Below are 15801 nucleotides of genomic sequence, written 5' to 3'. Positions count from 1 at the left end.
CTCAGCATGCAGCCCCAAACAGAGCACCCATGAGGGAATATGGCTTTCAGCAGTTAAAAATGGTTGCCTCCTCCCACGCAACAGGGGGAGACAATGTGGCCCAACGTGCAGGTTGTTGTACTTTCACAACACAGTAACCCTTTTTTGCTTATAAATATTGGTCATCGCAGTATAGTTTTTACATATGCAGAACATGATATAAAGTAATAATAATAATAATAATAATAATAATAATAATAATACTTTTTATTTATACCCCGCCCTCCCCAGCCAAGGCCGGGCTCAGGGCGGCTAACAAGCAATAATAAAAACAAGATGAATGATTACAATTTAAAAACAAAATTAAAAAACATTAAAATAATGAAACATTAAAATATTAAAATGTCGCCTCATCGCAGGAGGAGAAGGAAAAGAAAAAAGAAAGAGAGGGAGGGAATCAAATTGGCTCCAAGCCAAAGGCCAGGCGGAACAACTCTGTCTTACAGGCCCTGCGGAAAGAAATCAGATCCTGCAGGGCCCTGGTCTCATGAGGCAGAGCGTTCTGCCAGAGTTGAAAAGGCCCTGGCTCTGGTTGAAGCCAATCAAACTTCCTTAGGGCCAGAGACCACTAGGGTGTTGCTATTTATGGACCTTGAGGCTCTCCATGGGACATACCAGGGGAGGCGGTCCCGTAGGTACGAGGGTCCTAGGCCATTAAGGGCTTTAAAGGTCAAAAGCAGCACCTTAAATCTGACCCTGTACTCCACCGGGAGCCAGTGCAGCTGGAAAAGCACTGGGTGAATATGCTCCCATGGCAGAGACCCCGTGAGGAGCCTCGCTGCAGCATTCTGTACCCGCTGGAGTTTCTGGGACAGCTTCAAGGGCAGCCCCGCGTAGAGCGAATTACAGTAGTCAAGCCTGGAGATGACCGTCGCATGGATCACTGTGGCCAGGTCGGGGCGGGAAAGGTAAGGGACCAACTGCTTGATATGGCGGAGATGGAAAGTGTTCTTACTTATAGCAAAGTGTGGGGGAAAATAACTCATCGAGATCATCAAGATCAAGGCACATGTCAGAAATTGGGAAAGTTTCATGTGAATAAGCTCAATGAAGATTTTCAGGAAATTCCATACCCACTCAGGCTTAGGCACATAAATCCTAAAGGAGTCATGTGTTGATGGACAAGGTTTATATCACACTTTACTTGGGAGAGATGGAGGGCAAACACATTATGATAGAATTATGCCACTGCAAATTCTGTCTCCTTTGTGAGTTCTCTGCCTTCATTTAGAGTGGCATTGTGCTTCGATATGGCTGGCCTGCATATCTGTGTTACCAGAACATTAAAGTACATAGAGCTTTCCTAAACCAGGTAATAAGGAAAACGATCTACGTAGTACAGGAAAAATATAAGAATTCATTACAACAAAAAAATACTATGGTGGCTTTTCCCATTGGAGGTGATATCTCTAAAAAAAAAAAAACGACAACAAAAAGAGAAATGACTGGCATCTTATAAAGAACTATTAATGGGAGTAGATCATGAGTTGAAATTAAAGAGGTTTGAAGATATAAGAGGATTACTAACTGATTGGTTACAACACCATCAACATAATTATATATTTAAGATGGACAAAAAGAAAGGTTTCTCTAACAAAACCTCTAAATTGGGGAAAGAACTATTAGAAAATAAGACTAAATTACTTTCAATAACGTATAAACTATTATTAGAATGGCATACGAAAGACGAACAGGTCAAATCAGTTATGATACACTGGGCGAGGGATTTTGGATATAATATACAACTAGCAGCATGGGAGAGGTTATGGAACTGGGATTTAAAGTTTACAGCATGTTATGCTTTGAAAGAAAATTATATGAAAATGGTGTATCGCTGGTATTTAACCCCTAGCAAATTAGCTAAAATGTATAAAGCAAGGTCAAATACATGCTGGAAATGTAAGGAAAAAGAAGGCACCTTCTACCACATGTGGTGGAGCTGTAAAGTAGTAAAATAATTTTGGGAGATAATATATAATGAAGTGAAAAACATGATTAAAATAACCTTTTCTGAAAAACCGGAAGCTTTTCTTCTAGGAATTGTAGGTACCAAAATTCCAAGGGACCAGAAGAGACTTTTTATATATGTGGCCACTGCTGCCTGAATACTATTATCCCAGAGATGGAAAGAAGGCACAGTCTCTACCAGTGAAGAATGGCAGATGAAATTGATGGTCTATGCAGAAATGGCAAAACTGATTGGAAGAATTGGGAATTGGGGGGGGGGAAATAATGGGGAAAATATATAATTTACCTTAAAAATCACTGTAAACAACTACAATTATTAGTAGGATTGGAATGACACTTGCATTTAAATGTTGGACTATGGTTGTAATGGAGATTTAATAGAATTGGATTAACAGAGAAGAGGTGGGGGGGGGTAACATAAGGACCCACAAAGGGGAGGAGGGAAGTCCATGGGAATCTATGTTGGAAAAAATATTTGTTTGATGATTGTTTGTAAATTTGAAAATTACAGATATAAGATAGATAGATGATAGATAGATAGATAGATAGATAGATAGATAGATAGATGATAGATAGAAGATAGATAGATAGATAGATAGATAGATAGATAGATAGATATCCATTCCGGAGCCCCGTTCGCATCTAGAAGCAAACGTAACTAGCAATGGCACGTCTGTGCACGTGCGTGTCACTTTTCGCTGCTTCTGCGCATGTGTGTGACGTCATTTTGAGCGTCTGCGCATGCACAAGCGGCGAAACCTGGAAGTAATGTGCTCCGTTACTTCCGGGTTGCCACGGAGCGCAACTCGAACGCGCTCAACCCGAAGCGCATTCAACCTGAGATATGACTGTAATACAGCCACACTCTAGCAGACTATATTAATTTATTTAGTAAATTTACATCCAACCTTTCTTCCATCATGGAGTCCAAGCTTGTGTCCCATCTAGACACTAGCCAAACCCAGACCTGCCTAAGTTCAGCAAACTGTCTGTATTGTGTGATCTCAGACCAGGCCATGTATGCTTTTCTCTAGCACCGATTAACAAAATAAATTTCTTTGGAGGGTTTTGAAGATCAGCCTGTTAAGCAAACTCTAACTGCACACTCCAGTTTTTCATAACTAGGGAGTAAGTGATAAAAGCTCCACATAGCTTCTAATATGGTGTCTGCATTTGCTGTTCTTAAGGTGAGGCAATAAAATGTGTGTGTGTGTGTGTGTGTGTGTGTGTAAGAGAGTTCATCAAAATTAATAGCTTATGGTTATTCGCGTCATTATTCTTAATGGGACTGAACATGTACCATAGTCTGCAGAAGGAACACTTGATTCACCTACAATTTATAACCCATTATGACCTGACTGGTCTCACCATGAGCATAAAAGCCCTCATTGCTAACAACGATATGATGTGTGCAATAAAAGGAATACTAATCTTTGTTCCAAATAAGGAGATCTCTCTGTCTTCTTGCATCAGTTTGTTGTGAACTGATTTAAGAAGAGTTTATATGTATGCTTTAGTTGAGATTCCAACATTGCAGGGGGCTGGACTGTATGACCCTTGCGGTCCCTTCCAACTCTACAGTTCTATGATTCTTGGCAAGACAAGGTTACATAATATTTTAGAAGATAATAAAAAAAGAAAAGACATGCCAGATTCTGCAACTTCCTTCTGATAATACGTGATGCGAAAGCAATTGTCACAGGGCAAGGCTTGGCAGTACATGGTGCAGCAGCCTTGATGACCCTAAGGAAATCTGATCAATGCCTGGATGGGAAACCACCTGTGAACCCCATGGATGCTGCCCTGAATTCTATTTGATGCACAATTAATGAATGAAATGTGGAACTTGGAGCTAGAATAGATGGTAGAGTATTGTTGTGTTCAGGTCCCATAGGCATCTGGTTTGCCAATCTGAGAGCAGGAAGTTGGACTAAGATGAGCCATTGGCTTTATTCAGCAGACTGTTCATATGTTCTTATGTTAAATAGTGTCTCACGCCACCTCAATCTCTGAGCAGGGTGAGATTCCAGGGATTCCAGGTGCTTACTCAGGATTCATGTTTCCTTTAGGAATGAGGCACAGCACAGCACAGACTGTGCTGTCTTTATGATATATGGTTTATTTACACTTACAGTGGTACCTCGGGTTACATGCCCTTCAGGTTACAGACGCTTCAGGTTACAGACTCTGCTAACCCAGAAATAGTACCTCAGGTTAAGAACTTTGCTTCAGGATGAGAACAGAAATCGTGCTCCGGCGGCGCGGCAGCAGCAGGAGGCCCCATTAGCTAAAGTGGTGCTTCAGGTTAAGAATAGTTTCAGGTTAAGAACGGACCTCCAGAACGAATTAAGTTCTTAACCCGAGGTACCACTGTATATACAACCTGAGCCTACGATGGAGGGGTTCAGAACGTTAACATCCCAAGAAGGTCTTGTTTCTCCTATAGCCATAGCCTTGGATTCCAGCAGATATTAGGCATGGTGCTTTCTCTCTCTCTCTCTCTCTCTCTGCCTTTTTGCTGCTTTTTCCTCTGGCTCACATCAGTCAACTCTCTCCTTTGTCTTATATACCAGCCAGTTGAGGGGGAGGAGCACGCATTTGCCACCTCACACAGATCCACTTCCTTTGTTCCCTTCAATGGCCCATCATCCAGGCAGTCACCTCTTCTGGAAGCTATATTTTAACAGCTGCTGCATCCAGGGATTAGAAGGGTCTTGGCATACAGTCTATGTTCCCGAAACTCATAACAATAGGCATAGATGAAGTTGTCTTCATCTAGTCCATGTTGTTATGATGAGTTACATGATGAGCTCCAAGTCAACTGTTCAACTCTTGGCTTGGAGAAGTGCAGTTGGTGTGAGTCTTCTCCATTCATTCTGGCATCTCCATTCCAGACACTTTCAGGGCCTTTGGAGGCATGGGCCACTTCTGGATTTTGAACCCCACAGTGATAATAAATGCAGCCACATAAAAATGGTGACACACGCAAACAAAAGAAGGCACCCCAAAAATAGGGAGCAAAGAATGTTGGCCTTACATGAGCTCCCATATGCAGGGATATTTTGCACAGAACTTGGAGAACAGTGGGAGAGGTACAGCAGTACACTTCCAGTTTACTTTTCCTGGTTTAGCAGTCAGTCATGTAAAAATTGTGATCCAAAGATATACTGTGTGGTCCAAATGTGTGTATTGCAAGGGTCCTGGATCCTTTTGTATATGTCGAATGATTGTCTGATTCTCTGGTTTTCTGATTCTCTGACTCTCTGCAATGAGTGAGCGGAGCTGAAGGTAGAGACAACACAAAAGGCAGACTATTGATTATAGGAACAATGAATGGGAAAACAGGGCTTCAGAGGTCTTTCCCTAAGCAAAATCCAAGGCAAAAATCACAAGTGGGAATGCCCAGACCAAATAAAAGCTGTGATGGCAGCTTTTATTTCTCTGTATTTTTTTCGTGGTTCTAGCTCCCAATGTGTTTTCCCCCCAAGTGAGTACTTTTCAATAGGTGTATTTTGCTGTCGTAGCCTAACAAATTCACATTAAAGGGAATGTGGGCAGGAGAATGAAAAGCATTGCTTTACACAGTTACATTTGGTTTTATTCTGTGATCATAAAATTGGAGCCATTCAGGTGTTTATAAATATCTTCCAAATATAGCCTTGTTTTGTTTCTTAAATAAACCCTGGGACACTAGAAACCTGATGTCAGTACTAAGGATAATCCCTCTCATCCTTTTGACGCAACAGTTGTTTAAAAATTGAAAGGCCAATTGTGGAGTTTCTGGAATGTGGCAACATTCAGAAATCAACATACATTTGCACTAAACTGCATTCTGCCTGAGAGGATACACTAGCCACATGAGAGCATGTTCTTACCAGTTTTAAGGTGTGTATAAAATAATTGTGACTCACCAGTCCTCTTACAAATCTGACATTGAGGGGTCCCCCCCCCAATTGCAGTGTGCCATATTGGTGATCATCCAGTCATGAATTGTGACTCCAGATTGGTTATTCCTGTGTTGGACAACCTCTGTTTGAGCAGTTGCTAGTAATGAGTTAAATTTAACCAGTGGCCTTTCAGAGCTCCGAGTAGCTCAAGATGGCATTGCCAATAATCAGAGATGGTGGGAGTTGTCAGACAACAATATCTGAAAGGCCACTGGTAGCATATCTCTAGGTTAGACCATTCATTTGATAAAGCATTGATGCTCTGTTATTTAATTCCCTGTGGAATGCACAGTAGCAGTACTATATTTATAAAGTGCCAGGAGAGTTTCTTGAGAAATGCACTGATTGATTAACATATTGCTATGAGATGGGTGGTGGGTGGGTGGGTGGCGCTGTGGGTTAAACCACAGAGCCTAGGACTTTCCGATCAGAAGGTTGGCAGTTCAAATCCCCGCAACGGGGTGAGCTCCCGTTGTTCGGTTCCTGCTCCTGCCAACCTAGCAGTTCAAAAGCACATCAGGTGCAAGTAGATAAATAGGTACCGCTCTGGTGGGAAAGTAAACGGCATTTCCTTGTGCTGCTCTGGTTCGCCAGAAATTGGCTTAGTCATGCTGGCCACATGACCCGGAAGCTGTATGCCGGTTCCCTTGGCCAGTAAAACTAGAAAAGCACTGCAACCCCAGAGTCGTCCACGACTGGACCTAACAGTCAGGGATCCCTTTACCTTTACCCATGAGTTGGGTGGGTGGGTGTCTAGCTTCCCCATTAATGTATTATGATTTAGTAAAAGTTTGAATTAATCAAGGTTTCCCTAAACTTTACCAAACACAGAACCTCCATCCCTACCCTCCCTCCAGTTATGCTAATGAGCCAAGCCAGCTCAACAAAGCTAGCTGGGTGGGCATTAGCAGGGGACAAAGGGCAGTGATGGAAACCATCAGAGGACAAGACTGCCAGGCAAGGTGGAGTGGGGCTCCTTCTTTGTGGGGCACTAGTGGGCAGAGGCAAAGGCCAGGTTTAGGATTTCAAGTCTGAATGACGTAGACTAGGGGGAGGTCCTTGGCACCAAGAAGGAGAAGGAGGGGCAGAACTCCATGTGAGCTGGGGATACCAGGCTAGAACAGAGAGACACAGAGGATAGTAAATAGAATCATATATCATAAGGACACCACATTCTCTGTTGTGCAGCATTGTTCCAAAACATTCCCAGTGCAGAAGTGCCACATTGTTTGATTGCAGAGCTTCTGATTTGCAAGCGGAATGCCCAAGGTTCAATCCTCAACATGTCCAGTCAGGACTGGAATATCCTGTCTGAAGCCCTTGAAAGTGCTGCTGCACAGGTTGGACAATAGGTTCTAGTTTAGTGCAGATTCCTATGTTTCTACTGCCTTCTTAAAACTGACAGTGAAATGATTTCTTATTTTTATGATATCCAGGTATTCTTTAATAAATTATTCTATGGACTGTTTGAATTAGCTACTTCAAATGAACTTTTAGAGGCCTCTTCCTAGGAATAAGGGTGGTGGAACCCCTACTGTAGTACAACATTTTACATAAATTTCAAAGGGCTGCTTGACTGCTTTTAAGAAGAGACCATTCCAACCTTTGATCATCTGTTTGATCACTATTTCAAAGCTGCCTGGCAGGGGCTTATTTCCATGGGATTTTTTAAACCCAGTGTTTATATCCATAGGCAAAGAGACCAGAATGGATGCAACCACTCCCCCTTGCATAGGAATGCCAATTTTTCATTTTTGAGTTCCTACTCAACTATGGGAGAATTTCAACAATCCACCTGGAGAATATCAAATGGAATTTCCCCCTTTCCCAATTTCACTTGCAGATATGAAGGAGAATTTTGGGTGCAACTGTGGATCCAGATTTAATATTCTTCAACATTATTTAAAAATTGTTGAAGGCAGAACCAAAATATCAGAAGAGTCTTCGGGATCACGCCAGTGTCCCACCTGGTCCAGCATCCTGTTCTCACATTGGACAACCAGATGCTTGTGGAAACCCTCAAACATGAACCAAGCTCAAAAACACTCTCCCATCCTGTGGTTTCTAGCAACTGGTATTCAGAAGCATTACTGCCTCTGACTGCTATGTTATCTTTCTGGTAAGTGGGCCACTGCTGCTTGCAGGGAGGGAGAGGATAAAGGGAGAGGAGGTTGGTGCCGTGCAAACACATTGGCAGAACCATTCCGGTGCTCCTGTTGGTATATTTGCACTGTGCCTTCCCCCTGCTGTCTCTCCCTGCTTGCTTCTCCCACACTACCTCTCTGTAAGAAACTATGACCTACCTGCTAACACGGAGGTTCTACCCTTCCCAGCAGGCCCCTCATTTTTAAAATACATTTGATTGAGTTTCACACATATAACAAAAAATTATTTGCAGAAACACTAGAAATAAGACAAGCATACAGGAAAATATAAATTATAAAGAACATAAATGATTACAAAATTAAAGAAGACGTTACTGGTGAACTGCTGTGGACTATCCATACTAAGAGCATCATCTTCAACTTTAATATTTTTCTTTCCCTGTCTATAAAACACACAGGTGAAGAAATATCAGGTTTGTAAAAACAGTAAAGCCATTCTATACTGCAAAACACAAATCATTCTACTCTGGCCCCCTTTCACCTTAAAGTTATGTGTCAATTTCTCAAGTAGAACTTGTCAAGATAAGGGTATAAAAGGTAAGTCAATTAAACAAGCTTCCTTATCAACTAGCCCAGTCCAAACAGATCTACCAACTGGCCACTGGTCTGGGCACAAGGATTTAGAAGCTGGACTTGCACTCAAGAAACCATACAAGAAACTAAAAAACACATAGAACTTTATTTGGACTAGTCACAAGCAGAGACATCACCTTGCCAGCAAAGGTCCGTATAGTTAAAGCCATGGTTTTCCCAGTAGTGATGTATGGAATGAGAGCTGGACCATAAAGAAGGCTGATCGCCAAAGAATTGATGCTTTTGAATTCTGGCGCTGGAGGAGACTCTTGAGAGTCCCATGGACTACAAGAAGATCAGACCTATCCATTCTTAAGGAAATCAGCCCTGAGTGCTCACTGGAAGGACAGATCCTGAAGCTGAGGCTCCAAGACTTTGGCCACCTTATGAGAAGAGAAGACTCCCTGGAAAAGACCCTAATGTTGGGGAAAATGGAGGGCACAAGAAGAAGGGGACGACAGAGGACGAGATGGTTGGACACTGTTCTCGAAGCGACCAACATGAGTTTGACCAAACTGCGGGAGGCAGTGGAAGACAGGAGTGCCTGGCGTGCTCTGGTCCAGGGGGTCAGGAAGAGTCGGACGTGACTAAACGACTAAACAACAACAAAGTCACATTTACTATAAAGGGTCCCATGACTCAGGTGGAATCTACACACACATAAAAAACGCTGTGAAAATGCTTTTTTAAAAAAATAATAAAAAAACGTTGAAATTGCCATAGCTCACTGTCGCCATCTAGTGTCACATTTGTAGATTGCACCTTACAACACACTCAAAACGTTTTATTTGCAGCTGTACAGCTGAGTCCCCAGACAAACATGAAACAAAATCAAAGAACTACTAGGATAATGGTTATTGGAGCAAGTCAGAACCCCCACAGACCCCTACTGGCATTTTACACAGTCTCAAAGAGAAAGTAGGAAAAGAGGGGTTGAGGGACAGAGGTGAAGTTTTTATAATAAATCACTGCTGCTACATCCCTGCAGGGGTAGAGTTACCTGCCCCGGCACCCAGAGTGGTGTGGGGGCAGGGCTAGCCATCCCGCAGGAGAAGGGCTAGCTGCCAGCCCATGCAGCGAGTGTCCTTAGCTTCCTGCCGCCTGTGTGGCGAGCATGGGAGGGGCACTGCTAGCTGCCCGCAGCCGCATCATCCCTAGCGGCCCACTGCCCACTCAGCAAGCAGGGTGGTGGTGGTGGTGGTGGCGGCGCAGCGATGTCACCTGGCCTCACAGCTGACATCCAGTGCGCACCGCACCCCCTGCACCCGCCCTCCTCCGCCAGTGCATCCCTGGTGATCATGGGTCTAGTTACACGCTTAAAAAAAAAGTGGGCAGGAACTAGGAAAAACTTTATGCAAGATAAGGAGGGGGGAAATTGCAAGGCGCAGTCATCTCCGACCTCCTTAGCCCTTTCAGCACCGGGTCTTGACAGCACTATGTCCCAAATGTTTTGCTACCTGGCGGGCCACTTCTTTTGGGGGCCTGCTCCTTCCATACCCCACTGCTGCGAACGGCAGAATTTCATTTTCAGTCTTCAAGCCTTTCCTTGATTTCACTTATATTCTTACTGTTTGGTGCTGCATTTAATTCTGCTGTCCTGTCTTCATTTTCTGATGCCTGCTTTCTGCTGGATTAGACTTTGTGCTGTATCGGTTTCAATGGTTTTGTATTGTATTTAGTTGTTTAAGTTTTTATTGGAAGCCCCCCAGAGAACTTATATTTATTTGGTACATAAATAGGATAAATAAACAAACAGATTGGTTCCACCTCCCTGCTGAGCCTTAGGATTTATCATAAACCCCTTTCAAATATCCCTCATCCATGGATTCACTCGAACCAAGGAGGAGGGTTGTGCCCACCCACACTCCAAACACACCATTGGCTGCAGCACCTGACATTCAGGGTGGGCCCAAGCCATTTTGCTGCCTGTGGCAAAGGACAAGATGGGAATCCCAACCAAGTTCTGAACACGGAAACCAGACATGCTGGCAGCTGAATCTTGCTTCAGCACTGGCATCCCAGCATCCTCCTCTAAGACAGATGAAACCAGAAGGCTACCTTAGCAGGTGCAGGACAAGGCATGCTTCATACACATCCAGCTACCCATTACTATCTGCCCCACAGCATCTCCTTCCTGAGACGGCATGATAGCAATGAAATGGATGCTTAATGAGTAGGCCTTTTTTATATATAATCATTTTTATTAACAATTTTAACATAACAAATTATTTCAACAATCGTATTTTCTCCCACTTGGTAAAAAAGTAAAATGGCTTACATATGCGGATTTGTTAAAAGACTATGAAGGAAAATGGAAATTAAGAGATTATGAGGAAATAAAAGACCACTTTCAGAGTTGGTTACACTATTGGCAATTACATGAGATATACAAAGAAGACAATAAGAAAGGGTTCAGTTACACGACATCTAGGTTTCAAAAGAAAGTGGAAGGGAAGGTAAAGTTGCTGAAGGGTGCATATAGTATTCTGCTAGAATGGGAAACAAAAGTTGAAGAGGTGAAATCAGTCATGATTAAATGGGCACAAGAAACAGGTCACAATGTAATGTTTGAAGTTTGGGAAAGATTGTGGAAAACTAATTTAAAATTTACAGATTGTTCTTTACTGAAAGAGAACTATATGAAAATGATGTATAGATGGTACATAACACCAGTACAGATAGCAAGAATGTATAAGACCAGTTCAAATATATGTTGAAAATGCAAGGAAAAAGAAGGCACTTTTTATCATATGTGGTGGGAATGAGTAGGCCTTTTGAAGCAGAGAGGAAAGTCTGCATGAGGGCACATGCACATAGAGTCATGTGAGCATAGACATGCTCTGCCCAGTTGACAGCCCTGCCCAGCAGAGCTTCCCAGTCACATCAGACACACGCATGCCGACAGCATAAGCATATGAGTGCCTCTTTTCAGACTTCTTTCTCCACACTAGAGGATGACTCATCTCTACTCCCTCCTCCATATAGAGAGTGAATGTGTGGAGAAACAAGTATGAAAGGCGCTATGCTTTTGAGTCAGAGCCCAAAGTAATCAAAATTGACTATTACACCTGAGTGTTTTCTATTGCCTTAGATGTTATTTAATTTAGATCGTGCTGCCTTTGAAAGATAAAGGCTGCAACAGCTGTGTGTGAGAGACAGAGACAGAAAACCTCAGAATTTTCATTGTTAAAAGCAGCTACAAAATAGTTAAAAGCAGTACTTAAAAGCAACTGGTAGAAAATGCACGCAGCTGAAATGCAACCTTCTCTCTGTTTTGATATTCTTATTCTTATGTATCTCAATGTATATGATAAAACAGTTTTTAAAACAGTACAAAAACAACAGAAGGTATTTTGAAAAATTCATACACAAAAATGGGGCAGAATGGACTGATGGTTGAACACATGTGAAAGTGAGACAGACTGGAAATAGACTGATTCTGTCCCCCTGTGCTCCAGTTGGAGCTAGCCCCCTCACTAGCCTCCATCCTCGTCATGCTTGGCAGGGGGTTGGACTCGATGGCCCTTGTGGTCTCTTCCAACTCTATGATTCTATGATTCTATGATTCTATGATTCAATGAAATGAAAGACTGCCTGATTCCTTATATCAATGTTCCTTTGCTGAGATGTTAGCAGTGGTAGTCCCCCATAACTCAGATTTAGGTGCACTCAGATTTAGATACAAATTGTAGGAATATCCACAGGGAGCCCTCATTCTATGCTATCCAGGTTTTAGGCTCATTTGAATTTCATTTCAGATTTGCTTTCAGATCATGCCTGCTCCTTCGGAAAGCCAACCCAATCTCTACCAAGCTGTACTGAACAGACAACTCTGATGAAAGCTCCATCTTTCCCAAGGTCCACATATGACTCACTGCTCTCATAAAGCACAGCTTCATTTACTTTTTTATAGTTAAGTTTATGGCCCATTTTGGGGCCCTTATTCCTCGGTGCATTTTGTCCTGAATTGTCCCCTATTTTACCAATGCAGGTTCTGAGAGACATCATGAAACAATTATTTGAGCTGAAGAGAAAGATGCTCATTTTGTGACATATATAAGAGCAGGGTCCGTCCCCCCCCCCCCCGCCTTGCCTTAAAACCATCTTTCTGTTCCAGAGGCACTGTAATAATGGCAAGCTTCCATTCTCTTTCCTTCATAAAGTTAGTCAGAACATTTCCCCAGCATTTCACTTAGATTTATGTCCTGCTGCTGTCCCCTGCTGACCGCTCACATCACCCATTTGGGCTGTTGTGGTATGTAAGTGCCATCTAGCGGGGACAAACAAGAAATGAAATATGGATACTTGCATAACAAAGGGAAGTATGGCATTATTGAAAATATTTCTTTATGTTCCAGAAAATATTTGGGTTATTTAAATTGTCATTTTCATTTTTAGCTCTCTAGCTAGTAGAATATACAGTATTTCTTATACTCACAAAGAAAATGTAGCCATTCACCTGACCATTCCAGGTGAATGATTTATACATGAATGACAATAATTACCAAGGCTTGGGTGAATATTGCAGTTTTAACACCACTTGCCTGGGAGTAAGTCTTATTGAATCCCATAAGATTTATTTCTGAGTAGATATCTATCAATTTCAGTTCCTCTGTTTTTAATTTTTTTTCCAAATCTTAAATTCTCCACATTTTTGTAGCAATTTATGTTTTTTGTTTAAAAAATCCTTCAGCATTTTACTGTCCTAATGTACAAATTTTTGTCATACATACACAATTTTTGCAAAAAAACTTCCTTAATATAATGCATTTTTGAATGCTGTTTTTATTAATGCATCTATTTCTATGTATATGTACACTTTCCCCTTGTATATGCATTGTTTATGCACACTATGTTGAGTGTAGCTGAAGTCACCTGTTATTACAACCAGGCAGTGCTTTTTTTCTTTAAAAAATGTTTAGGGGTACTCTCATTTTCCTGCTCAAATTGAAATACTGCCCCCCAATGAGAACAGCAGCACAAGAAGAGAAATAGGTACAGCTGTGGCAGGAAGGTAAGAAGCTTTTCTATGCGCTCTGGTTTCCATCACAGTGTTCGGCTGCACCAGAAGTGGTTTAGTCATGCTGGCCACAGGACCCAGAAAGCTGGCTCTCTTGGCCTGAAAGTGGAGATGAGCACCACACCCCATAGTTGTACTCGACTGGACTTAACCATCCAGGGGTCCTTTACCTTTTTACCTTTTATTGGTTCTCTGTTCCACCAGGTTTCTGTTATGCCCACTATATAAAGGCTATTTTCTAAAAACCAAGCACTCCTGTTCACCCATCTTGGCTCAAAGGCTTCTTGCATTAGCATATAAATACTAGCATACAGGCTCTATCTTCAAGTGTCTTTAAGTGACCCTCCATATTCTTCTCAGACCACATTTTCTCAGCTGTGCTTGAGTGGACCAGACTGTGTCCTTGAACTCTGATAATGCCTCTTGCTTCCCTAGATGGAGTGTGTGAGTTTGCGTAGAATCTAGCCTACCCTACAAAGGCAAAAGTTCCAGCTACTGGAATATAGTCTCTGAAGGCTGCCTAGAATAGACTATGGCCTTCAGACTGAAAAGGATTCTTCATCCCTTTTTATACTTTTGGCAAATGACAATGCAGTATTTGTTCCTATTTAATGCTCTTGCTAATGAAGCGGTCTGCTTTCAGACTGTTTGTTTTCTTAAACTGTTAAATTTAAACTTATGTGGATTTCACTGCTGATTGGCTTGTAAGTTGCCTTGAAGACTTTGGTTTGTATTAAATGCAAATCCTACTCAGTGTAGTTCCATCTCAGTTGATTTCATTGGGACTATTCTGAGTGGAACTTAAGACGATACAACTCCATGGATGCCAGAAAGTTTGGATATAAATTTTAAAACAATTAAACAGAATAAGCCCACCACACAAGCAAGGCTCTGGGAGCAATGAGAGGTTAAAAACTAACTGCCAAATAGGAAACACTTAATGGTTACTTAGGTTAGCTCCTTAAGAACAAAACAGACCTCACCAGGAAATCCAGAACAAAAATCCCTTTTGGTCCTGTGGACTGCTGATAGTTCAAACAAATCATCATGCTAGTTCTCAGAAGGACTGAAGAGCCCTAATAATTGACCAATTCACATTTTGTAAAAAGAGCCTCTTTCCCCATCTCCACAAATTCCTAAGATTCTCATAGCAGAGGAGCAGGCCATTAGTAAATTCATTTGGTATTCTAGTGGATGTCAAATGTAGTTTGGTGGGTATTTCATTGTGTTTTGACATTAATTGATGGACACTTAAACTCTTCATAACTCAGCGGTGCTTCAGAATGGAGGAAATTAGAAAGATGAATTTCTAAGAAATGAACCCATTGAAGAGAGATGTGACTGCAAATTCATTACAATCAAGTTAGCCGAGAACCGTGACACCCAAGCCAGAAAAATGATGGCCAATTGTGGTTATATGTGACAAAACAGATCTTGGAAAGCAGGGAGGAGGTGCTGGCTCTCATTGAAGAAGTTACAGGTATTAAACAGGGAAGGAGATTGTGTCTAGTGCACCATCAGCTAACTGCTATGTGCTGTTGATTCTTCCCAACTTCCCCCCAGATTTTAAGTGGGGGTGGGGGTTGAACTGTATCATAACAGATGGCAACAACTTTAGAAGCAGACCTGCTTGTGCCTCTAACTTCATGTGTGGAGACTTAAGAGCAGGAATAACCTTTTTTATTCAGAGTTCATTAACTATAAGTGGGGGGTGCCCCCTCTTCTGCTTTTTCTGTGTATGCCATTCAGTCATGTCATGTATTAATATTTTACCAGTTTATACAGATTGCACAGCACACAGAAGACATTCACAAGGATGCGGGCTGTGCCCTGTTTTTAAAAGTATTTAGGGGCTGATCTTCAGCTTCCAGCTACTAGGAAGTATGCTAACTGATAATTCTGACTCCTTTAGTCTACCAGTGGTTCCAAAGACTGCTGTTCTGTTTTCAGTTGCATTGTTGTCGACACCCAACTGTCTCAGGAGACAATGGAAGAATGCACCTCCCGGGGTAAATCCGGTTCAACCCGGCTCAACCCAACCCCACAGGCGGCTGGCCCGCCCCTGGGCACAGAGTATGCGTGCCACCCC

The 15801-nt window shown here is 42.2% G+C and overlaps 1 protein-coding gene across 4 annotated transcripts in view; it reads right to left on the bottom strand.

The window, feature by feature from the left end:
* Positions 1-15801, bottom strand: part of LOC309331261 (uncharacterized protein) — a 140911-nt gene that overhangs the window by 94061 nt on the left and 31049 nt on the right. For all 4 annotated transcript variants that reach the window (XM_081843380.1, XM_081843381.1, XM_081843379.1 and 1 more), the window contains exon 2: positions 5176-5289. In XM_081843380.1, coding sequence (XP_081699506.1) covers positions 5176-5289 — 114 coding nt within the window. The remainder of the gene's footprint in view (positions 1-5175; positions 5290-15801) is intronic.

The sequence above is a fragment of the Podarcis erhardii genome, assembly GCF_964252035.2.
Source record: "Podarcis erhardii genome assembly, chromosome: 16".
In the NCBI taxonomy this organism is placed as follows: domain Eukaryota; kingdom Metazoa; phylum Chordata; class Lepidosauria; order Squamata; family Lacertidae; genus Podarcis; species Podarcis erhardii.
The sequence above is the reverse complement of the archived record's forward strand: the minus strand, read 5'-3'. Positions and strand labels throughout refer to the sequence as shown.